At 49.7% G+C, this 24,307-nt stretch overlaps 2 protein-coding genes across 15 annotated transcripts in view; one reads left to right on the top strand and one right to left on the bottom strand.

Moving 5' to 3' along the window:
* LOC130277649 (zinc finger protein 569-like) overlaps positions 1 to 24,307 on the top strand; it is a 614,204-nt gene that overhangs the window by 489,132 nt on the left and 100,765 nt on the right. The gene's annotated exons all lie outside the window — the stretch shown is intronic.
* Positions 1 to 24,307, bottom strand: part of LOC130286075 (oocyte zinc finger protein XlCOF7.1-like) — a 40,734-nt gene that overhangs the window by 12,032 nt on the left and 4,395 nt on the right. The window contains exons 3-4 of the mRNA XM_056537242.1: positions 23,932 to 24,111; positions 9 to 135 (exon numbers count right to left, since the gene is read on the bottom strand). Of these exons, the coding sequence (XP_056393217.1) occupies positions 9 to 135; positions 23,932 to 24,111 (307 nt within the window). The remainder of the gene's footprint in view (positions 1 to 8; positions 136 to 23,931; positions 24,112 to 24,307) is intronic.

Genomic DNA, 24,307 nt, shown 5'->3' with positions numbered 1-24,307 from the left:
CTACTTACCTTGTGATGTGAGGGGCCGGTGATCCTCCATCATGACTATGTCCTGGTACAGGTCCTTGTGTCCTTCTACATACTCCCACTCCTCCATGGAGAAATAGACCGCCACATCCTGACACCTTATAGGAACCTGACACACAATGATACCGTCATCACCAGACCCCTCCATTACTGTATAATGTCCCAGCAGTGTCACCTCTCTAATCACCACTAGACCCCTCCATTACTGTATAATGTCCCAGCAGGGTCACCTCTCTAATCACCACTAGACCCCTCCATTACTGTATAATGTCCCAGCAGTGTCACCTCTCCAGTCATCACCAGACCCCTCCATTACTGTATAATGTCCAGTGTCACCTCTCCAGTCATCACCAGACCCCTCCATTACTGTATAATGTCCCAGCAGTGTCACCTCTCTAATCATCACCAGATCCCTCCATTACTGTATAATGTCCCAGCAGTGTCACCTCTCTAATCATCACCAGATCCCTCCATTACTGTATAATGTCCCAGCAGTGTCACCTCTCCAGTCATCACCAGACCCCTCCATTACTGTATAATGTCCCAGCAGTGTCACCTCTCCAGTCATCACCAGACCCCTCCATTACTATTTAATGTCCCAGCAGTGTCATCTCTCCAGTCATCACCAGACCCCTTCATTACTGTATAATGTCCCAGCAGTGTCACCTCTCCAGTCATCACCAGACCCCTCCATTACTGTATAATGTCCCAGCAGTGTCACCTCTCCAGTCATCACCAGACCCCTCCATTACTGTATAATGTCCCAGCAGTGTCATCTCTCCAGTCATCACCAGACCCCTTCATTACTGTATAATGTCCCAGCAGTGTCACCTCTCCAGTCATCACCAGACCCCTCCATTACTGTATAATGTCCCAGCAGTGTCACCTCTCCAGTCATCACCAGACCCCTCCATTACTGTATAATGTCCCAGCAGTGTCACCTCTCCAGTCATCACTAGACCCCTCCATTACTATTTAATGTCCCAGCAGTGTCATCTCTCCAGTCATCACCAGACCCCTCCATTACTATATAATGTCCCAGCAGTGTCACCTCTCCAGTCATCATCAGACCCCTCCAATACTGTATAATGTCCCAGCAGTGTCACCTCTCTAATCATCACCAGACCCCTCCAATACTGTATAATGTCCCAGCAGTGTCACCTCTCCAGTCATCACCAGACCCCTCCATTACTGTATAATGTCCCAGCAGGGTCACCTCTCCAGTCATCACCAGACCCCTCCATTACTGAATAATGTCCCAGCAGGGTCACCTCTCCAGTTATCACCAGACCCTTCATTACTGTATAATATCCCAGCACTGTCACTTCTCTAATCATCACCAGACCCCTCCATTACTGTATAATGTCCCAGCAGTGTCACCCCTCCAGTCATCACCAGACCCCTCCATTACTGTATTATGTCCCAGCAGTGTCACCTCTCAAGTCATCACCAGACCCCTCCATTACTGTATAATGTCCCAGCAGTGTCACCTCTCTAATCATCACCAGAACCCTCCATTACTGTATAATGTCCCAGCAGGGTAACCTCTCCAGTCATCACCAGACCCCTCCACTACTGTATAATGTCCCAGCAGTGTCACCTCTCCAGTCATCACCAGATCCCTCCATTACATTATTATGTCCCAGCAGGGTCACCTCTCCAGTCATCACCAGACCCCTCCATTACTGTATAATGTCCCAGCAGTGTCACCTCTCCAGTCATCACCAGACCCCTCCATTACTGTATAATGTCCAGCAGGGTCACCTCTCCAGTCATCACCAGACCCCTCCATTACTGTATAATGTCCCAGCAGTATAACCTCTCCAGTCATCACCAGACCCCTCCATTACTGTATAATGTCCCAGCAGTGTCACCTCTCCAGTCATCACCAGACCCCTCCATTACTGTATAATGTCCCAGCAGTGTCACCTCTCTAATCATCACCAGACCCCTCCATTACTGTATAATGTCCCAGCATGGTCACCTCTCCAGTCATCACCAGACTCCTCCATTACTGTATAATGTCCCAGCAGTGTCACCTCTCCAGTCATCACCAGACCCCTCCATTACTGTATAATGTCCCAGCAGTGTCAACTCTCTAATCATCACAGACCGCTCCATTACTGTATAATGTCCCAGCAGTGTCACCTCTCTAATCATCACCAGACCCCTCCATTACTGTATAATGTCCTAGCAGTGTCATCTCTCCAGTCATCACCAGACCCCTCCATTACTGTATAATGTCCCAGCATGGTCACCTCTCCAGTCATCACCAGACCCCTCCATTACTGTATTATGTCCCAGCAGTGTCATCTCTCCAGTCATCACCAGACCCCTCCATTACTGTATAAATTCCCAGCAGTGTCACCTCTCCAGTCATCACCAGACCCTCCATTACTGTATAATGTCCCAGCAGGGTCACCTCTCCAGTCATCACCAGATCCCTCCATTACTGTATAATGTCCCAGCAGGGTCACCTCTCCAGTCATCACCAGACCCCTCCATTACTGTATAATGTCCAAGCAGGGTCACCTCTCCAGTCATCACCAGACCCCTCCATTACTGTATTATGTCCCAGCAGGGTCACCTCTCCAGTCATCACCAGACCCCTCCAATACTGTACAACGTCCCAGCAGTGTCACCTCTCTAATCATCACCAGACCCCTCCATTACTGTATAATGTCCCAGCAGTGTCATCTCTCCAGTCATCACCAGACCCCTTCATTACTGTATAATGTCCAGCAGGGTCACCTCTCCAGTCATCACCAGACCCCTCCATTACTGTATAATGTCCCAGCAGTATAACCTCTCCAGTCATCACCAGACCCCTCCATTACTGTATAATGTCCCAGCAGTGTCACCTCTCCAGTCATCACCAGACCCCTCCATTACTGTATAATGTCCCAGCAGTGTCACCTCTCTAATCATCACCAGACCCCTCCATTACTGTATAATGTCCCAGCATGGTCACCTCTCCAGTCATCACCAGACTCCTCCATTACTGTATAATGTCCCAGCAGTGTCACCTCTCCAGTCATCACCAGACCCCTCCATTACTGTATAATGTCCCAGCAGTGTCAACTCTCTAATCATCACAGACCGCTCCATTACTGTATAATGTCCCAGCAGTGTCACCTCTCTAATCATCACCAGACCCCTCCATTACTGTATAATGTCCTAGCAGTGTCATCTCTCCAGTCATCACCAGACCCCTCCATTACTGTATAATGTCCCAGCATGGTCACCTCTCCAGTCATCACCAGACCCCTCCATTACTGTATTATGTCCCAGCAGTGTCATCTCTCCAGTCATCACCAGACCCCTCCATTACTGTATAAATTCCCAGCAGTGTCACCTCTCCAGTCATCACCAGACCCTCCATTACTGTATAATGTCCCAGCAGGGTCACCTCTCCAGTCATCACCAGATCCCTCCATTACTGTATAATGTCCCAGCAGGGTCACCTCTCCAGTCATCACCAGACCCCTCCATTACTGTATAATGTCCAAGCAGGGTCACCTCTCCAGTCATCACCAGACCCCTCCATTACTGTATTATGTCCCAGCAGGGTCACCTCTCCAGTCATCACCAGACCCCTCCAATACTGTACAACGTCCCAGCAGTGTCACCTCTCTAATCATCACCAGACCCCTCCATTACTGTATAATGTCCCAGCAGTGTCATCTCTCCAGTCATCACCAGACCCCTTCATTACTGTATAATGTCCCAGCAGTGTCACCTCTCCAGTCATCACCAGACCCCTCCATTACTGTATAATGTCCCAGCCGTGTCCCCTCTCCAGTCATCACCAGACCCCTCCAATACTGAATAATGTCCCAGCAGTGTCACCTCTCTAATCATCACCAGACCCCTCCATTACTGTATAATGTCCCAGCAGTGTCACCTCTCCAGTCATAACCAGACCCCTCCATTACTGTATAATGTCCCAGCAGTGTCACCTCTCCAGTCATTACCAGACCCCTCCATTACTGTATAATGTCCCAACAGTGTCACCTCTCCAGTCATCACCAGACCCCTCCATTACTGTATAATGTCCCAGCAGTGTCACTTCTCCAGTCATCACCAGACCCTCCATTACTGTATAATGTCCCAGCAGTGTCACCTCTCTAATCATCACCAGACCCCTCCATTACTGTATAATGTCCCAGCAGTGTCACCTCTCTAATCATCACCAGACCCCTCCATTACTGTATAATCTCCCAGCAGTGTCACCTCTCTAATCATCACCAGACCTCTCAATTACTGTATAATGTCCGAGCAGGGTCACCTCTCCAGTTATCACCAGACCCCTCCATTACTGTATAATGTCCCAGCAGTGTCACCTCTCCAGTCAGACCCCTCCATTACTGTATAATGTCCCAGCAGTGTCACCTCTCCAGTCATCAGATCCCTCCATTACTGTATAATGTCCCAGCAGTGTCACCTCTCCAGTCATCAGACCCCTCCACTACTGTATAATGTCCCAGCAGTGTCACCTCTCTAATCATCACCAGACCCCTCCATTACTGTATAATGTCCCAGCAGGGTCACCTCTCCAGTCATCACCAGACCCCTCCATTACTGTATAATGTCCCAGCAGGGTCACCTCTCCAGTCATCACCAGACCCCTCCATTACTGTATAATGTCCCAGCAGTGTCACCTCTCCAGTAATCACGAGACCCCTCCATTACTGAATAATGTCCCAGCAGGGTCACCTCTCCAGTCATCACCAGACCCCTCCATTACTGTATAATGTCCCAGCAGTGTCACCTCTCCAGTCATCACCAGACCCCTCCATTACGGTATAATGTCCCAGCAGTGTCACCTCTCTAATCATCACCAGACCCCTCCATTACTGTATAATGTCCCAGCAGTGTCACCCCTCCAGTCATCACCAGACCCCTCCATTACTGTATTATGTCCCAGCAGTGTCACCTCTCCAGTCATCACCAGACCCCTCCATTACTGTATAATGTCCCAGCAGTGTCACCTCTCTAATCACCAGACCCCTCCATTACTGTATAATGTCCCAGCAGTGTCACCTCTCCAGTCATCACCAGACCCCTCCATTACTGTATAATGTCCCAGCAGTGTCAACTCTCTAATCATCACAGACCCCTCCATTACTGTATAATGTCCCAGCAGTGTCACCTCTCTAATCACCAGACCCCTCCATTACTGTATAATGTCCCAGCAGGGTCACCTCTCCAGTCATCACCAGACCCCTCCATTACTGTATAATGTCCCAGCAGTGTCACCTCTCCAGTCATCACCAGACCCCTCCATTACTGTATAATTTCCCAGCAGTGTCACCTCTCTAATCATCACCAGACCCCTCCAATACTGTACAACGTCCCAGCAGTGTCACCTCTCTAATCATCACCAGACCCCTCCATTACTATTTAATGTCCCAGCAGTGTCACCTCTCCAGTCATCACCAGACCCCTCCATTACTGTATAATGTCCCAGCAGTGTCACCTCTCCAGTCATCACCAGACCCCTCCATTACTGTATAATGTCCCAGCAGTGTCACCTCTCCAGTCATCAGCAGACCCCTCCATTACTGTATAATGTCCCAGCAGTGTCACCTCTCCAGTCATCACCAGACCCCTCCATTACTGTATAATGTCCCAGCAGGGTCACCTCTCCAGTCATCACCAGACCCCTCCATTACTGTATAATGTCCCAGCAGGGTCACCTCTCCAGTCATCACCAGACCCCTCCATTACTGTATAATGTCCCAGCAGTGTCACCTCTCCAGTCATCACCAGACCCCTCCATTACTGTATAATGTCCCAGCAGTGTCACCTCTCCAGTCATCACCAGACCCCTCCATTACTGTATAATGTCCCAGCAGGGTCACCTCTCCAGTCATCACCAGACCCCTCCATTACTGTATAATGTCCCAGCAGGGTCACCTCTCCAGTCATCACCAGACCCCTCCATTACTGTATAATGTCCCAGCAGTGTCACCTCTCCAGTCATCACCAGACCCCTCCATTACTGTATAATGTCCCAGCAGTGTCACCTCTCCAGTCATCACCAGACCCCTCCATTACTGTATAATGTTCCAGCAGTGTCTCCTCTCCAGTCATCACCAGACCCCTCCATTACTGTATAATGTCCCAGCAGTGTCACCTCTCCAGTCATCACCAGACCCCTCCATTACTGTATAATGTCCCAGCAGTGTCACCTCTCCAGTCATCACCAGACCCCTCCATTACTGTATAATGTCCCAGCAGGGTCACCTCTCCAGTCATCACCAGACCCCTCCATTACTGTATAATGTCCCAGCAGTGTCACCTCTCCAGTCATCACCAGACGCCTCCATTACTGTATAATGTCCCAGCAGGGTCACCTCTCCAGTCATCACCAGACCCCTCCATTACTGTTTAATTTCCCAGCAGTGTCACCTCTCCAGTCATCACCAGACCTCTCCATTACTGTATTATGTCCCAGCAGTGTCACCTCTCCAGTCATCACCAGACCTCTCCATTACTGTATAATGTCCCAGCAGTGTCACCTCTCCAGTCATCACCAGACCCCTCCATTACAGTATAATGTCCCAGCAGTGTCACCTCTCCAGTCATCACCAGACCCCTCCATTACTGTATAATGTCCCAGCAGAGTCACCTCTCCAGTCATCACCAGACCCCTCCATTACTGTATAATGTCCCAGCAGTGTCACCTCTCCAGTCATCACCAGACCCCTCCATTACTGTATAATGTCCCAGCAGTGTCACCTCTCCAGTCATCACCAGACCCCTCCATTACTGTATTATGTCCCAGCAGTGTCATCTCTCCAGTCATCACCAGACCCCTCCATTACTGTATAATGTCCCAACAGTGTCACCTCTCCAGTCATCACCAGACCCCTCCATTACTGTATAATGTCCCAGCAGTGTCACTTCTCCAGTCATCACCAGACCCTCCATTATTGTATAATGTCCCAGCAGGGTCACCTCTCCAGTCATCACCAGATCCCTCCATTACTGTATAATGTCCCAGCAGTGTCACCTCTCTAATCATCACCAGACCCTCCATTACTGTATAATATCCCAGCAATGTCACCTCTCCAGTCATCACCAGACCCCTCCATTACTGTATAATGTCCCAGCAGTGTCACCTCTCTAATCATCACCAGACCCCTCCATTACTGTATAATGTCCCAGCAGTGTCACCTCTCTAATCATCACCAGACCCCTCCATTACTGTATAATCTCCCAGCAGTGTCACCTCTCTAATCATCACCAGACCCCTCAATTACTGTATAATGTCCGAGCAGGGTCACCTCTCCAGTTATCACCAGACCCCTCCATTACTGTATAATGTCCCAGCAGTGTCACCTCTCCAGTCATCAGACCCCTCCATTACTGTATAATGTCCCAGCAGTGTCACCTCTCCAGTCATCAGATCCCTCCATTACTGTATAATGTCCCAGCAGTGTCACCTCTCCAGTCATCAGACCCCTCCACTACTGTATAATGTCCCAGCAGTGTCACCTCTCTAATCATCACCAGACCCCTCCATTACTGTATAATGTCCCAGCAGGGTCACCTCTCCAGTCATCACCAGACCCCTCCATTACTGTATAATGTCCCAGCAGGGTCACCTCTCCAGTCATCACCAGACCCCTCCATTACTGTATAATGTCCCAGCAGTGTCACCTCTCCAGTAATCACCAGACCCCTCCATTACTGAATAATGTCCCAGCAGGGTCACCTCTCCAGTCATCACCAGACCCCTCCATTACTGTATAATGTCCCAGCAGTGTCACCTCTCCAGTCATCACCAGATCCCTCCATTACTGTATAATGTCCCAGCAGTGTCATCTCTCCAGTCATCACCAGACCCCTCCATTACTATATAATGTCCCAGCAGTGTCACCTCTCCAGTCATCATCAGACCCCTCCAATACTGTATAATGTCCCAGCAGTGTCACCTCTCTAATCATCACCAGACCCCTCCAATACTGTATAATGTCCCAGCAGTGTCACCTCTCCAGTCATCACCAGACCCCTCCATTACTGTATAATGTCCCAGCAGGGTCACCTCTCCAGTCATCACCAGACCCCTCCATTACTGAATAATGTCCCAGCAGGGTCACCTCTCCAGTTATCACCAGACCCTTCATTACTGTATAATATCCCAGCACTGTCACTTCTCTAATCATCACCAGACCCCTCCATTACTGTATAATGTCCCAGCAGTGTCACCCCTCCAGTCATCACCAGACCCCTCCATTACTGTATTATGTCCCAGCAGTGTCACCTCTCAAGTCATCACCAGACCCCTCCATTTCTGTATAATGTCCCAGCAGTGTCACCTCTCTAATCATCACCAGAACCCTCCATTACTGTATAATGTCCCAGCAGGGTAACCTCTCCAGTCATCACCAGACCCCTCCACTACTGTATAATGTCCCAGCAGTGTCACCTCTCCAGTCATCACCAGATCCCTCCATTACATTATTATGTCCCAGCAGGGTCACCTCTCCAGTCATCACCAGACCCCTCCATTACTGTATAATGTCCCAGCAGTGTCACCTCTCTAATCATCACCAGACCCCTCCATTACTGTATAATGTCCCAGCATGGTCACCTCTCCAGTCATCACCAGACCCCTCCATTACTGTATAATGTCCCAGCAGTGTCAACTCTCTAATCATCACAGACCGCTCCATTACTGTATAATGTCCCAGCAGTGTCACCTCTCTAATCATCACCAGACCCCTCCATTACTGTATAATGTCCTAGCAGTGTCATCTCTCCAGTCATCACCAGACCCCTCCATTACTGTATAATGTCCCAGCATGGTCACCTCTCCAGTCATCACCAGACCCCTCCATTACTGTATTATGTCCCAGCAGTGTCATCTCTCCAGTCATCACCAGACCCCTCCATTACTGTATAAATTCCCAGCAGTGTCACCTCTCCAGTCATCACCAGACCCTCCATTACTGTATAATGTCCCAGCAGGGTCACCTCTCCAGTCATCACCAGATCCCTCCATTACTGTATAATGTCCCAGCAGGGTCACCTCTCCAGTCATCACCAGACCCCTCCATTACTGTATAATGTCCAAGCAGGGTCACCTCTCCAGTCATCACCAGACCCCTCCATTACTGTATTATGTCCCAGCAGGGTCACCTCTCCAGTCATCACCAGACCCCTCCAATACTGTACAACGTCCCAGCAGTGTCACCTCTCTAATCATCACCAGACCCCTCCATTACTGTATAATGTCCCAGCAGTGTCATCTCTCCAGTCATCACCAGACCCCTTCATTACTGTATAATGTCCCAGCAGTGTCACCTCTCCAGTCATCACCAGACCCCTCCATTACTGTATAATGTCCCAGCAGTGTCACCTCTCCAGTCATCACCAGACCCCTCCATTACTGTATAATGTCCCAGCCGTGTCCCCTCTCCAGTCATCACCAGACCCCTCCAATACTGAATAATGTCCCAGCAGTGTCACCTCTCTAATCATCACCAGACCCCTCCATTACTGTATAATGTCCCAGCAGTGTCACCTCTCCAGTCATAACCAGACCCCTCCATTACTGTATAATGTCCCAGCAGTGTCACCTCTCCAGTCATCACCAGACCCCTCCATTACTGTATAATGTCCCAACAGTGTCACCTCTCCAGTCATCACCAGACCCCTCCATTACTGTATAATGTCCCAGCAGTGTCACTTCTCCAGTCATCACCAGACCCTCCATTACTGTATAATGTCACAGCAGTGTCACCTCTCTAATCATCACCAGACCCCTCCATTACTGTATAATGTCCCAGCAGTGTCACCTCTCTAATCATCACCAGACCCCTCCATTACTGTATAATCTCCCAGCAGTGTCACCTCTCTAATCATCACCAGAACCCTCAATTACTGTATAATGTCCGAGCAGGGTCACCTCTCCAGTTATCACCAGACCCCTCCATTACTGTATAATGTCCCAGCAGTGTCACCTCTCCAGTCATCAGACCCCTCCATTACTGTATAATGTCCCAGCAGTGTCACCTCTCCAGTCATCAGATCCCTCCATTACTGTATAATGTCCCAGCAGTGTCACCTCTCCAGTCATCAGACCCCTCCACTACTGTATAATGTCCCAGCAGTGTCACCTCTCTAATCATCACCAGACCCCTCCATTACTGTATAATGTCCCAGCAGGGTCACCTCTCCAGTCATCACCAGACCCCTCCATTACTGTATAATGTCCCAGCAGGGTCACCTCTCCAGTCATCACCAGACCCCTCCATTACTGTATAATGTCCCAGCAGTGTCACCTCTCCAGTAATCACCAGACCCCTCCATTACTGAATAATGTCCCAGCAGGGTCACCTCTCCAGTCATCACCAGACCCCTCCATTACTGTATAATGTCCCAGCAGTGTCACCTCTCCAGTCATCACCAGACCCCTCCATTACTGTATAATGTCCCAGCAGTGTCACCTCTCTAATCATCACCAGACCCCTCCATTACTGTATAATGTCCCAGCAGTGTCACCCCTCCAGTCATCACCAGACCCCTCCATTACTGTATTATGTCCCAGCAGTGTCACCTCTCCAGTCATCACCAGACCCCTCCATTACTGTATAATGTCCCAGCAGTGTCACCTCTCTAATCACCAGACCCCTCCATTACTGTATAATGTCCCAGCAGTGTCACCTCTCCAGTCATCACCAGACCCCTCCATTACTGTATAATGTCCCAGCAGTGTCAACTCTCTAATCATCACAGACCCCTCCATTACTGTATAATGTCCCAGCAGTGTCACCTCTCTAATCACCAGACCCCTCCATTACTGTATAATGTCCCAGCAGGGTCACCTCTCCAGTCATCACCAGACCCCTCCATTACTGTATAATGTCCCAGCAGTGTCACCTCTCCAGTCATCACCAGACCCCTCCATTACTGTATAATTTCCCAGCAGTGTCACCTCTCTAATCATCACCAGACCCCTCCATTACTGTATAATGTCCCAGCAGGGTCACCTCTCCAGTCATCACCAGACCCCTCCATTACTGTATAATGTCCCAGCAGGGTCACCTCTCCAGTCATCACCAGACCCCTCCATTACTGTATAATGTCCCAGCAGTGTCACCTCTCCAGTAATCACCAGACCCCTCCATTACTGAATAATGTCCCAGCAGGGTCACCTCTCCAGTCATCACCAGACCCCTCCATTACTGTATAATGTCCCAGCAGTGTCACCTCTCCAGTCATCACCAGACCCCTCCATTACTGTATAATGTCCCAGCAGTGTCACCTCTCTAATCATCACCAGACCCCTCCATTACTGTATAATGTCCCAGCAGTGTCACCCCTCCAGTCATCACCAGACCCCTCCATTACTGTATTATGTCCCAGCAGTGTCACCTCTCCAGTCATCACCAGACCCCTCCATTACTGTATAATGTCCCAGCAGTGTCACCTCTCTAATCACCAGACCCCTCCATTACTGTATAATGTCCCAGCAGTGTCACCTCTCCAGTCATCACCAGACCCCTCCATTACTGTATAATGTCCCAGCAGTGTCAACTCTCTAATCATCACAGACCCCTCCATTACTGTATAATGTCCCAGCAGTGTCACCTCTCTAATCACCAGACCCCTCCATTACTGTATAATGTCCCAGCAGGGTCACCTCTCCAGTCATCACCAGACCCCTCCATTACTGTATAATGTCCCAGCAGTGTCACCTCTCCAGTCATCACCAGACCCCTCCATTACTGTATAATTTCCCAGCAGTGTCACCTCTCTAATCATCACCAGACCCCTCCAATACTGTACAACGTCCCAGCAGTGTCACCTCTCTAATCATCACCAGACCCCTCCATTACTATTTAATGTCCCAGCAGTGTCACCTCTCCAGTCATCACCAGACCCCTCCATTACTGTATAATGTCCCAGCAGTGTCACCTCTCCAGTCATCACCAGACCCCTCCATTACTGTATAATGTCCCAGCAGTGTCACCTCTCCAGTCATCATCAGACCCCTCCAATACTGTATAATGTCCCAGCAGTGTCACCTCTCTAATCATCACCAGACCCCTCCAATACTGTATAATGTCCCAGCAGTGTCACCTCTCCAGTCATCACCAGACCCCTCCATTACTGTATAATGTCCCAGCAGGGTCACCTCTCCAGTCATCACCAGACCCCTCCATTACTGAATAATGTCCCAGCAGGGTCACCTCTCCAGTTATCACCAGACCCTTCATTACTGTATAATATCCCAGCACTGTCACTTCTCTAATCATCACCAGACCCCTCCATTACTGTATAATGTCCCAGCAGTGTCACCTCTCCAGTCATCACCAGACCCCTCCATTACTGTATTATGTCCCAGCAGTGTCACCTCTCAAGTCATCACCAGACCCCTCCATTACTGTATAATGTCCCAGCAGTGTCACCTCTCTAATCATCACCAGAACCCTCCATTACTGTATAATGTCCCAGCAGGGTAACCTCTCCAGTCATCACCAGACCCCTCCACTACTGTATAATGTCCCAGCAGTGTCACCTCTCCAGTCATCACCAGATCCCTCCATTACATTATTATGTCCCAGCAGGGTCACCTCTCCAGTCATCACCAGACCCCTCCATTACTGTATAATGTCCCAGCAGTGTCACCTCTCCAGTCATCACCAGACCCCTCCATTACTGTATAATGTCCAGCAGGGTCACCTCTCCAATCATCACCAGACCCCTCCATTACTGTATAATGTCCCAGCAGTATAACCTCTCCAGTCATCACCAGACCCCTCCATTACTGTATAATGTCCCAGCAGTGTCACCTCTCCAGTCATCACCAGACCCCTCCATTACTGTATAATGTCCCAGCAGTGTCACCTCTCTAATCATCACCAGACCCCTCCATTACTGTATAATGTCCCAGCATGGTCACCTCTCCAGTCATCACCAGACTCCTCCATTACTGTATAATGTCCCAGCAGTGTCACCTCTCCAGTCATCACCAGACCCCTCCATTACTGTATAATGTCCCAGCAGTGTCAACTCTCTAATCATCACAGACCCCTCCATTACTGTATAATGTCCCAGCAGTGTCACCTCTCTAATCATCACCAGACCCCTCCATTACTGTATAATGTCCTAGCAGTGTCATCTCTCCAGTCATCACCAGACCCCTCCATTACTGTATAATGTCCCAGCATGGTCACCTCTCCAGTCATCACCAGACCCCTCCATTACTGTATTATGTCCCAGCAGTGTCATCTCTCCAGTCATCACCAGACCCCTCCATTACTGTATAAATTCCCAGCAGTGTCACCTCTCCAGTCATCACCAGACCCTCCATTACTGTATAATGTCCCAGCAGGGTCACCTCTCCAGTCATCACCAGATCCCTCCATTACTGTATAATGTCCCAGCAGGGTCACCTCTCCAGTCATCACCAGACCCCTCCATTACTGTATAATGTCCAAGCAGGGTCACCTCTCCAGTCATCACCAGACCCCTCCATTACTGTATTATGTCCCAGCAGGGTCACCTCTCCAGTCATCACCAGACCCCTCCAATACTGTACAACGTCCCAGCAGTGTCACCTCTCTAATCATCACCAGACCCCTCCATTACTGTATAATGTCCCAGCAGTGTCATCTCTCCAGTCATCACCAGACCCCTCCATTACTGTATAATGTCCCAGCAGTGTCACCTCTCCAGTCATCACCAGACCCCTCCATTACTGTATAATGTCCCAGCAGTGTCACCTCTCCAGTCATCACCAGACCCCTCCATTACTGTATAATGTCCCAGCCGTGTCCCCTCTCCAGTCATCACCAGACCCCTCCAATACTGAATAATGTCCCAGCAGTGTCACCTCTCTAATCATCACCAGACCCCTCCATTACTGTATAATGTCCCAGCAGTGTCACCTCTCCAGTCATAACCAGACCCCTCCATTACTGTATAATGTCCCAGCAGTGTCACCTCTCCAGTCATCACCAGACCCCTCCATTACTGTATAATGTCCCAACAGTGTCACCTCTCCAGTCATCACCAGACCCCTCCATTACTGTATAATGTCCCAGCAGTGTCACTTCTCCAGTCATCACCAGACCCTCCATTACTGTATAATGTCCCAGCAGTGTCACCTCTCTAATCATCACCAGACCCCTCCATTACTGTATAATGTCCCAGCAGTGTCACCTCTCTAATCATCACCAGACCCCTCCATTACTGTATAATCTCCCAGCAGTGTCACCTCTCTAATCATCACCAGACCCCTCAATTACTGTATAATGTCCGAGCAGGGTCACCTCTCCAGTTATCACCAGACCCCTCCATTACTGTATAATGTCCCAGCAGTGTCACCTCTCCAGTCATCAGACCCCTCCATTACTGTATAATGTCCCAGCAGTGTCACCTCTCCAGTCATCAGATCCCTCCATTACTGTATAATGTCCCAGCAGTGTCACCTCTCCAGTCATCAGACCCCTCCACTACTGTATAATGTCCCAGCAGTGTCACCTCTCTAATCATCACCAGACCCCTCCATTACTGTATAATGTCCCAGCAGGGTCACCTCTCCAGTCATCACCAGACCCCTCCATTACTGTATAATGTCCCAGCAGGGTCACCTCTCCAGTCATCACCAGACCCCTCCATTACTGTATAATGTCCCAGCAGTGTCACCTCTCCAGTAATCACCAGACCCCTCCATTACTGAATAATGTCCCAGCAGGGTCACCTCTCCAGTCATCACCAGACCCCTCCATTACTGTATAATGTCCCAGCAGTGTCACCTCTCCAGTCATCACCAGACCCCTCCATTACTGTATAATGTCCCAGCAGTGTCACCTCTCTAATCATCACCAGACCCCTCCATTACTGTATAATGTCCCAGCAGTGTCACCCCTCCAGTCATCACCAGACCCCTCCATTACTGTATTATGTCCCAGCAGTGTCACCTCTCCAGTCATCACCAGACCCCTCCATTACTGTATAATGTCCCAGCAGTGTCACCTCTCTAATCACCAGACCCCTCCATTACTGTATAATGTCCCAGCAGTGTCACCTCTCCAGTCATCACCAGACCCCTCCATTACTGTATAATGTCCCAGCAGTGTCAACTCTCTAATCATCACAGACCCCTCCATTACTGTATAATGTCCCAGCAGTGTCACCTCTCTAATCACCAGACCCCTCCATTACTGTATAATGTCCCAGCAGGGTCACCTCTCCAGTCATCACCAGACCCCTCCATTACTGTATAATGTCCCAGCAGTGTCACCTCTCCAGTCATCACCAGACCCCTCCATTACTGTATAATTTCCCAGCAGTGTCACCTCTCTAATCATCACCAGACCCCTCCAATACTGTACAACGTCCCAGCAGTGTCACCTCTCTAATCATCACCAGACCCCTCCATTACTATTTAATGTCCCAGCAGTGTCACCTCTCCAGTCATCACCAGACCCCTCCATTACTGTATAATGTCCCAGCAGTGTCACCTCTCCAGTCATCACCAGACCCCTCCATTACTGTATAATGTCCCAGCAGTGTCACCTCTCCAGTCATCAGCAGACCCCTCCATTACTGTATAATGTCCCAGCAGTGTCACCTCTCCAGTCATCACCAGACCCCTCCATTACTGTATAATGTCCCAGCAGGGTCACCTCTCCAGTCATCACCAGACCCCTCCATTACTGTATAATGTCCCAGCAGTGTCACCTCTCCAGTCATCACCAGACCCCTCCATTACTGTATAATGTCCCAGCAGTGTCACCTCTCCAGTCATCACCAGACCCCTCCATTACTGTATAATGTCCCAGCAGGGTCACCTCTCCAGTCATCACCAGACCCCTCCATTACTGTATAATGTCCCAGCAGGGTCACCTCTCCAGTCATCACCAGACCCCTCCATTACTGTATAATGTCCCAGCAGTGTCACCTCTCCAGTCATCACCAGACCCCTCCATTACTGTATAATGTCCCAGGAGTGTCACCTCTCTAATCATCACCAGACCCCTCCATTACTGTATAATGTCCCAGCAGGGTCACCTCTCTAGTCATCACCAGACCCCTCCATTACTGTATAATGTCCCAGCAGGGTCACCTCTCCAGTCATCACCAGACCCCTCCATTACTGTATAATGTCCCAGCAGTGTCACCTCTCCAGTCATCACCAGACCCCTCCATTACTGTATAATGTCCCAGGAGTGTCACCTCTCTAATCATCACCAGACCCCTCCATTACTGTATAATGTCCCAGCAGTGTCACCTCTCTAATCATCACCAGACCCCTCCATTACTGTATAATGTCCCAGCAGTGTCACCTCTCCAGTCATCACCAGACCCCTCCATTACTGTATAATGTTCCAGCAGTGTCTCCTCTCCAGTCATCACCAGACCCCTCCATTACTGTATAAAGTCCCAGCAGTGTCACCTCTCCAGTCATCACCAGACCCCTCCATTACTGTATAATGTCCCAGCAGTGTCACCTCTCCAGTCATCACCAGACCCCTCCATTACTGTATAATGTCCCAGCAGGGTCACCTCTCCAGTCATCACCAGACCCCTCCATTACTGTATAATGTCCCAGCAGTGTCACCTCTCCAGTCATCACCAGACCCCTCCATTACTGTATAATGTCCCAGCAGGGTCACCTCTCTAATCATCACCAGACCCCTCCATTACTGTATAATGTCCCAGCAGTGTCACCTCTCCAGTCATCACCAGACGCCTCCATTACTGTATAATGTCCCAGCAGGGTCACCTCTCCAGTCATCACCAGACCCCTCCATTACTGTATAATTTCCCAGCAGTGTCACCTCTCCAGTCATCACCAGACCTCTCCATTACTGTATTATGTCCCAGCAGTGTCACCTCTCCAGTCATCACCAGACCTCTCCATTACTGTATAATGTCCCAGCAGTGTCACCTCTCCAGTCATCACCAGACCCCTCCATTACAGTATAATGTCCCAGCAGTGTCACCTCTCCAGTCATCACCAGACCCCTCCATTACTGTATAATGTCCCAGCAGAGTCACCTCTCCAGTCATCACCAGACCCCTCCATTACTGTATAATGTCCCAGCAGTGTCACCTCTCCAGTCATCACCAGACCCCTCCATTACTGTATAATGTCCCAGCAGTGTCACCTCTCCAGTCATTACCAGACCCCTCCATTACTGTATTATGTCCCAGCAGTGTCATCTCTCCAGTCATCACCAGACCCCTCCATTACTGTATAATGTCCCAACAGTGTCACCTCTCCAGTCATCACCAGACCCCTCCATTACTGTATAATGTCCCAGCAGTGTCACTTCTCCAGTCATCACCAGACCCTCCATTATTGTATAATGTCCCAGCAGGGTCACCTCTCCAGTCATCACCAGATCCCTCCATTACTGTATAATGTCCCAGCAGTGTCACCTCTCTAATCATCACCAGACCCTCCATTACTGTATAATATCCCAGCAATGTCACCTCTCCAGTCATCACCAGACCCCTCCATTACTGTATAATGTCCCAGCAGTGTCACCTCTCTAATCATCACCAGACCCCTCCATTACTGTATAATGTCCCAGCAGTGTCACCTCTCTAATCATCACCAGACCCCTCCATTACTGTATAATCTCCCAGCAGTGTCACCTCTCTAATCATCACCAGACCCCTCAATTACTGTATAATGTCCGAGCAGGGTCACCTCTCCAGTTATCACCAGACCCCTCCATTACTGTATAATGTCCCAGCAGTGTCACCTCTCCAGTCATCAGACCCCTCCATTACTGTATAATGTCCCAGCAGTGTCACCTCTCCAGTCATCAGATCCCTCCATTACTGTATAATGTCCCAGCAGTGTCACCTCTCCAGTCATCAGACCCCTCCACTACTGTATAATGTCCCAGCAGTGTCACCTCTCTAATCATCACCAGACCCCTCCATTACTGTATAATGTCCCAGCAGGGTCACCTCTCCAGTCATCACCAGACCCCTCCATTACTGTATAATGTCCCAGCAGGGTCACCTCTCCAGTCATCACCAGACCCCTCCATTACTGTATAATGTCCCAGCAGTGTCACCTCTCCAGTAATCACCAGACCCCTCCATTACTGAATAATGTCCCAGCAGGGTCACCTCTCCAGTCATCACCAGACCCCTCCATTACTGTATAATGTCCCAGCAGTGTCACCTCTCCAGTCATCACCAGATCCCTCCATTACTGTATAATGTCCCAGCAGTGTCACCTCTCCAGTCATCACCAGACCCCTCCATTACTGTATAATGTCCCAGCAGTGTCACCTCTCCAGTCATCACCAGACCCCTCCATTACTGTACAATGTCCCAGCAGTGTCACCTCTCTAATCATCACCAGACCCCCCATCACTGTATAATGTCCCAGCAATGTCACCTCTCCAGTCATCACCAGACCCCTCCATTACTGTACAATGTCCCAGCAGTGTCACCTCTCTAATCATCACCAGACCCCTCCATCACTGTATAATGTCCCAGCAGTGTCACCTCTCCAGTCATCACCAGACCCCTCCATTACTGTATTATGTCCCAGCAGTGTCACCTCTCTAATCATCACCAGACCTCTCCATTACTGTATAATGTCCCAGCAGTGTCACCTCTCTAATAATCACTAGACCCCTCCATTACTGTATAATGCCCCAGCAGTGTCACCTCTCCAGTCATCACCAGACCCCTCCATTACTGTATAATGTCCCAGCAGTGTCACCTCTCCCGTCATCACCAGACCCCTCCATTACTGTATAATGTCCAAGCAGTGTCACCTCTCCAGTCATCACCAGACCCTCCATTACTGTATAATATCCCAGCAATGTCACCTCTCCAGTCATCACCAGACCCCTTCATTACTGTATAATGTCCCAGCAGTGTCACCTCTCTAATCATCACCAGACCCCTCCATTACTGTATAATGTCCCAGCAGTGTCACCTCTCCAGTCATTACCAGACCCCTCCATTACTGTATAATGTCCCAGCAGAGTCACCTCTCCAGTCATCACTAGACCCCTCCATTACTGTATAATGTCCCAGCAGGGTCACCTCTCCAGTCATCACCAGACCCCTCCATTATTGTATAATGTCCCAGCAGTGTCACCTCTCCAGTCATCAGACCCCTCCATTACTGTATAATGTCCCAGCAGTGTCACCTCTCCAGTCATCAGACCCCTCCACTACTGTATAATGTCCCAGCAGTGTCACCTCTCCAGTCATCACCAGACCCCTCCATTACTGTATAATGTCCCAGCAGTGTCACCTCTCCAATCATCACCAGACCCCTCCATTACTGTATAATGTCCCAGCAGTGTCACCTCTCCAGTCATCAGACCCCTCCATTACTGTATAATGTCCCAGCAGTGTCACCTCTCTAATCATCACCAGACCCCTCCATTACTGTATAATGTCCCAGCAGTGTCACCTCTCCAGTCATCACCAGACCCCTCCATTACTGTATAATGTCCCAGCAGTGTCACCTCTCCAGTCATCACCAGACCCCTCCATTACTGTATAATGTCCCAGCAGTGTCACCTCTCTAATCATCACCAGACCCCTCCATTACTGTATAATGTCCAAGCAGTGTCACCTCTCTAATCATCACCAGACCCCTCCATTACTGTATAATGTCCCAGCAGTGTCACCTCTCCAGTCATCACCAGACCCCTCCATTACTGTATAATGTCCCAGCAGTGTCACCTCTCTAATCATCACCAGACCCCTCCATTACTGTATAATGTCCCAGCAGTGTCACCTCTCCAGTCATCACCAGACCCCTCCATTACTGTATAATGTCCCAGCAGTGTCACCTCTCCAGTCATTACCAGACCCCTCCATTACTGTATTATGTCCCAGCAGTGTCATCTCTCCAGTCATCACCAGACCCCTCCATTACTGTATAATGTCCCAACAGTGTCACCTCTCCAGTCATCACCAGACCCCTCCATTACTGTATAATGTCCCAGCAGTGTCACTTCTCCAGTCATCACCAGACCCTCCATTATTGTATAATGTCCCAGCAGGGTCACCTCTCCAGTCATCACCAGATCCCTCCATTACTGTATAATGTCCCAGCAGTGTCACCTCTCTAATCATCACCAGACCCTCCATTACTGTATAATATCCCAGCAATGTCACCTCTCCAGTCATCACCAGACCCCTCCATTACTGTATAATGTCCCAGCAGTGTCACCTCTCTAATCATCACCAGACCCCTCCATTACTGTATAATGTCCCAGCAGTGTCACCTCTCTAATCATCACCAGACCCCTCCATTACTGTATAATCTCCCAGCAGTGTCACCTCTCTAATCATCACCAGACCCCTCAATTACTGTATAATGTCCGAGCAGGGTCACCTCTCCAGTTATCACCAGACCCCTCCATTACTGTATAATGTCCCAGCAGTGTCACCTCTCCAGTCATCAGACCCCTCCATTACTGTATAATGTCCCAGCAGTGTTACCTCTCCAGTCATCAGATCCCTCCATTACTGTATAATGTCCCAGCAGTGTCACCTCTCCAGTCATCAGACCCCTCCACTACTGTATAATGTCCCAGCAGTGTCACCTCTCTAATCATCACCAGACCCCTCCATTACTGTATAATGTCCCAGCAGGGTCACCTCTCCAGTCATCACCAGACCCCTCCATTACTGTATAATGTCCCAGCAGGGTCACCTCTCCAGTCATCACCAGACCCCTCCATTACTGTATAATGTCCCAGCAGTGTCACCTCTCCAGTAATCACCAGACCCCTCCATTACTGAATAATGTCCCAGCAGGGTCACCTCTCCAGTCATCACCAGACCCCTCCATTACTGTATAATGTCCCAGCAGTGTCACCTCTCCAGTCATCACCAGATCCCTCCATTACTGTATAATGTCCCAGCAGTGTCACCTCTCCAGTCATCACCAGACCCCTCCATTACTGTATAATGTCCCAGCAGTGTCACCTCTCCAGTCATCACCAGACCCCTCCATTACTGTACAATGTCCCAGCAGTGTCACCTCTCTAATCATCACCAGACCCCCCATCACTGTATAATGTCCCAGCAATGTCACCTCTCCAGTCATCACCAGACCCCTCCATTACTGTACAATGTCCCAGCAGTGTCACCTCTCTAATCATCACCAGACCCCTCCATCACTGTATAATGTCCCAGCAGTGTCACCTCTCCAGTCATCACCAGACCCCTCCATTACTGTATAATGTCCCAGCAGTGTCACCTCTCTAATCATCACCAGACCTCTCCATTACTGTATAATGTCCCAGCAGTGTCACCTCTCTAATAATCACTAGACCCCTCCATTACTGTATAATGCCCCAGCAGTGTCACCTCTCCAGTCATCACCAGACCCCTCCATTACTGTATAATGTCCCAGCAGTGTCACCTCTCCCGTCATCACCAGACCCCTCCATTACTGTATAATGTCCAAGCAGTGTCACCTCTCCAGTCATCACCAGACCCTCCATTACTGTATAATATCCCAGCAATGTCACCTCTCCAGTCATCACCAGACCCCTTCATTACTGTATAATGTCCCAGCAGTGTCACCTCTCTAATCATCACCAGACCCCTCCATTACTGTATAATGTCCCAGCAGTGTCACCTCTCCAGTCATTACCAGACCCCTCCATTACTGTATAATGTCCCAGCAGAGTCACCTCTCCAGTCATCACTAGACCCCTCCATTACTGTATAATGTCCCAGCAGGGTCACCTCTCCAGTCATCACCAGACCCCTCCATTATTGTATAATGTCCCAGCAGTGTCACCTCTCCAGTCATCAGACCCCTCCATTACTGTATAATGTCCCAGCAGTGTCACCTCTCCAGTCATCAGACCCCTCCACTACTGTATAATGTCCCAGCAGTGTCACCTCTCCAGTCATCACCAGACCCCTCCATTACTGTATAATGTCCCAGCAGTGTCACCTCTCCAATCATCACCAGACCCCTCCATTACTGTATAATGTCCCAGCAGTGTCACCTCTCCAGTCATCAGACCCCTCCATTACTGTATAATGTCCCAGCAGTGTCACCTCTCTAATCATCACCAGACCCCTCCATTACTGTATAATGTCCCAGCAGTGTCACCTCTCCAGTCATCACCAGACCCCTCCATTACTGTATAATGTCCCAGCAGTGTCACCTCTCCAGTCATCACCAGACCCCTCCATTACTGTATAATGTCCCAGCAGTGTCACCTCTCTAATCATCACCAGACCCCTCCATTACTGTATAATGTCCAAGCAGTGTCACCTCTCTAATCATCACCAGACCCCTCCATTACTGTATAATGTCCCAGCAGTGTCACCTCTCCAGTCATCACCAGACCCCTCCATTACTGTATAATGTCCCAGCAGTGTCACCTCTCTAATCATCACCAGACCCCTCCATTACTGTATAATGTCCCAGCAGTGTCACCTCTCCAGTCATCACCAGACCCCTCCTTTACTGTATAATGTCCCTGCAGTGTCACCTCTCCAGTCATCACCAGACCCCTCCATTACTGTATAATGTCCCAGGAGTGTCACCTCTCCAGTAATCACCAGACCCCTCCATTACTGTATAATGTCCCAGCAGTGTCACCTCTCCAGTCATCACCAGACCCCTCCATTACTGTATGATGTCCCAGCAGTGTCACCTCTCCAGTCATCACCAGACCCCTCCATTACTGTATAATGTCCCAGCAGTGTCACCTCTCCAGTCATCAGTCCCCTCCATTACTGTATAATGTCTCAGCAGTGTCACCTCTCCAGTCATCACCAGACCCCTCCATTACTGTATAATGTCCCAGCAGTGTCACCTCTCCAGTCATCACCAGACCCCTCCATCACTGTATAATGTCCAGCAGTGTCACCTCTCCAGTCATCACCAGACCCCTCCATTACTGTATAATGTCCAGCAGTGTCACCTCTCCAGTCATCACCAGACCCCTCCATTACTGTATAATGTCCCAGCAGTGTAACCTTTCCAGTCATCACCAGACCCCTCCATTACTGTATAATGTCCCAGCAGTGTCACCTCTCCAGTCATCACCAGATCCCTCCATTACTGTATTGTGTCCCAGCAGGGTCACCTCTCCAGTCATCACCAGACCCCTCCATTACTGTATAATGTCCCAGCAGTGTCACCTCTCCAGTCATCACCAGACTCCTCCATTACTGTATAATGTCCCCGCAGGGTCACCTCTCCAGTCATCACCAGACCCCTCCATTACTGTATAATGTCCGAGCAGGGTCACCTCTCCAGTCATCACCAGACCCCTTCATTACTGTATAATTTCCCAGCAGTGTCACCTCTCTAATCATCACCAGACCCCTCCATTACTGTATAATGTCCCAGCAGTGTCACCTTTCCAGTCATCACCAGACCCCTCCATTACTGTATAATGTCCCAGCAGTGTCACCTCTCCAGTCATCACCAGACCCCTCCATTACTGTATAATGTCCCAGCAGTGTCACCTCTCTAATCATCACCAGACCCCTCCATTACTGTATAATGTCCCAGCAGTGTCACCTCTCCAGTCATCTCCAGACCCCTCCATTACTGTATAATGTCCCAGCAGTGTCACCTCTCCAGTCATCTCCAGACCCCTCCATTACTGTATAATGTCCCAGCAGTGTCACCTCTCTAATCATCACCAGACCCCTCCATTACTGTATAATGTCCCAGCAGTGTCACCTCTCCAGTCATCACCAGACCCCTCCATTACTGTATAATGTCCCAGCAGTGTCACCTCTCCAGTCATCACCAGACCCCTGCATTATTGTATAATGTCCCTGCAGGGTCACCTCTCCAGTCATCACCAGACCCCTCCATTACTGTATAATGTCCCAGCAGTGTCACCTCTCTAATCATCACCAGACCCCTGCATTATTGTATAATGTCCAGCAGGGTCACCTCTCCAGTCAGCAGCTCAGTGATCCTGTGGGTGAGTTCTAGGATCTTCTCCTCATGTATCAGTGAGTGAGGTGGAGGCTCCATGATGGGGCCCCGGGCCCTGCTCCGTCCTCCTGACTCATGGAGATGGCTGCTGGGGGCCACACACTCCCCCCATGTCTTCTTCACTATGGTGTAATCCTGTGTATGGAGAGAGACAATGAGGGGACTGACCCCAGTATTCCTCCCCCACTACAAAGAGGAGATTGTGCCCCCTGTATAGAGCTCTAGTGAGCACATCTGGAATACTGGGGTCTGTTCTGGAGACCTCACCTACAAAGAGACATCCAGAACATAGAGCGTCTCCAAAGATGGGGGACAACAATGGTGGAAATGT

This window comes from Hyla sarda, chromosome 1 (genome assembly GCF_029499605.1).
Source record: "Hyla sarda isolate aHylSar1 chromosome 1, aHylSar1.hap1, whole genome shotgun sequence".
NCBI classification, from domain to species: domain Eukaryota; kingdom Metazoa; phylum Chordata; class Amphibia; order Anura; family Hylidae; genus Hyla; species Hyla sarda.
Note: the sequence above shows the minus strand (reverse complement) of the source record. Positions and strands in the feature narration are given on the sequence as shown.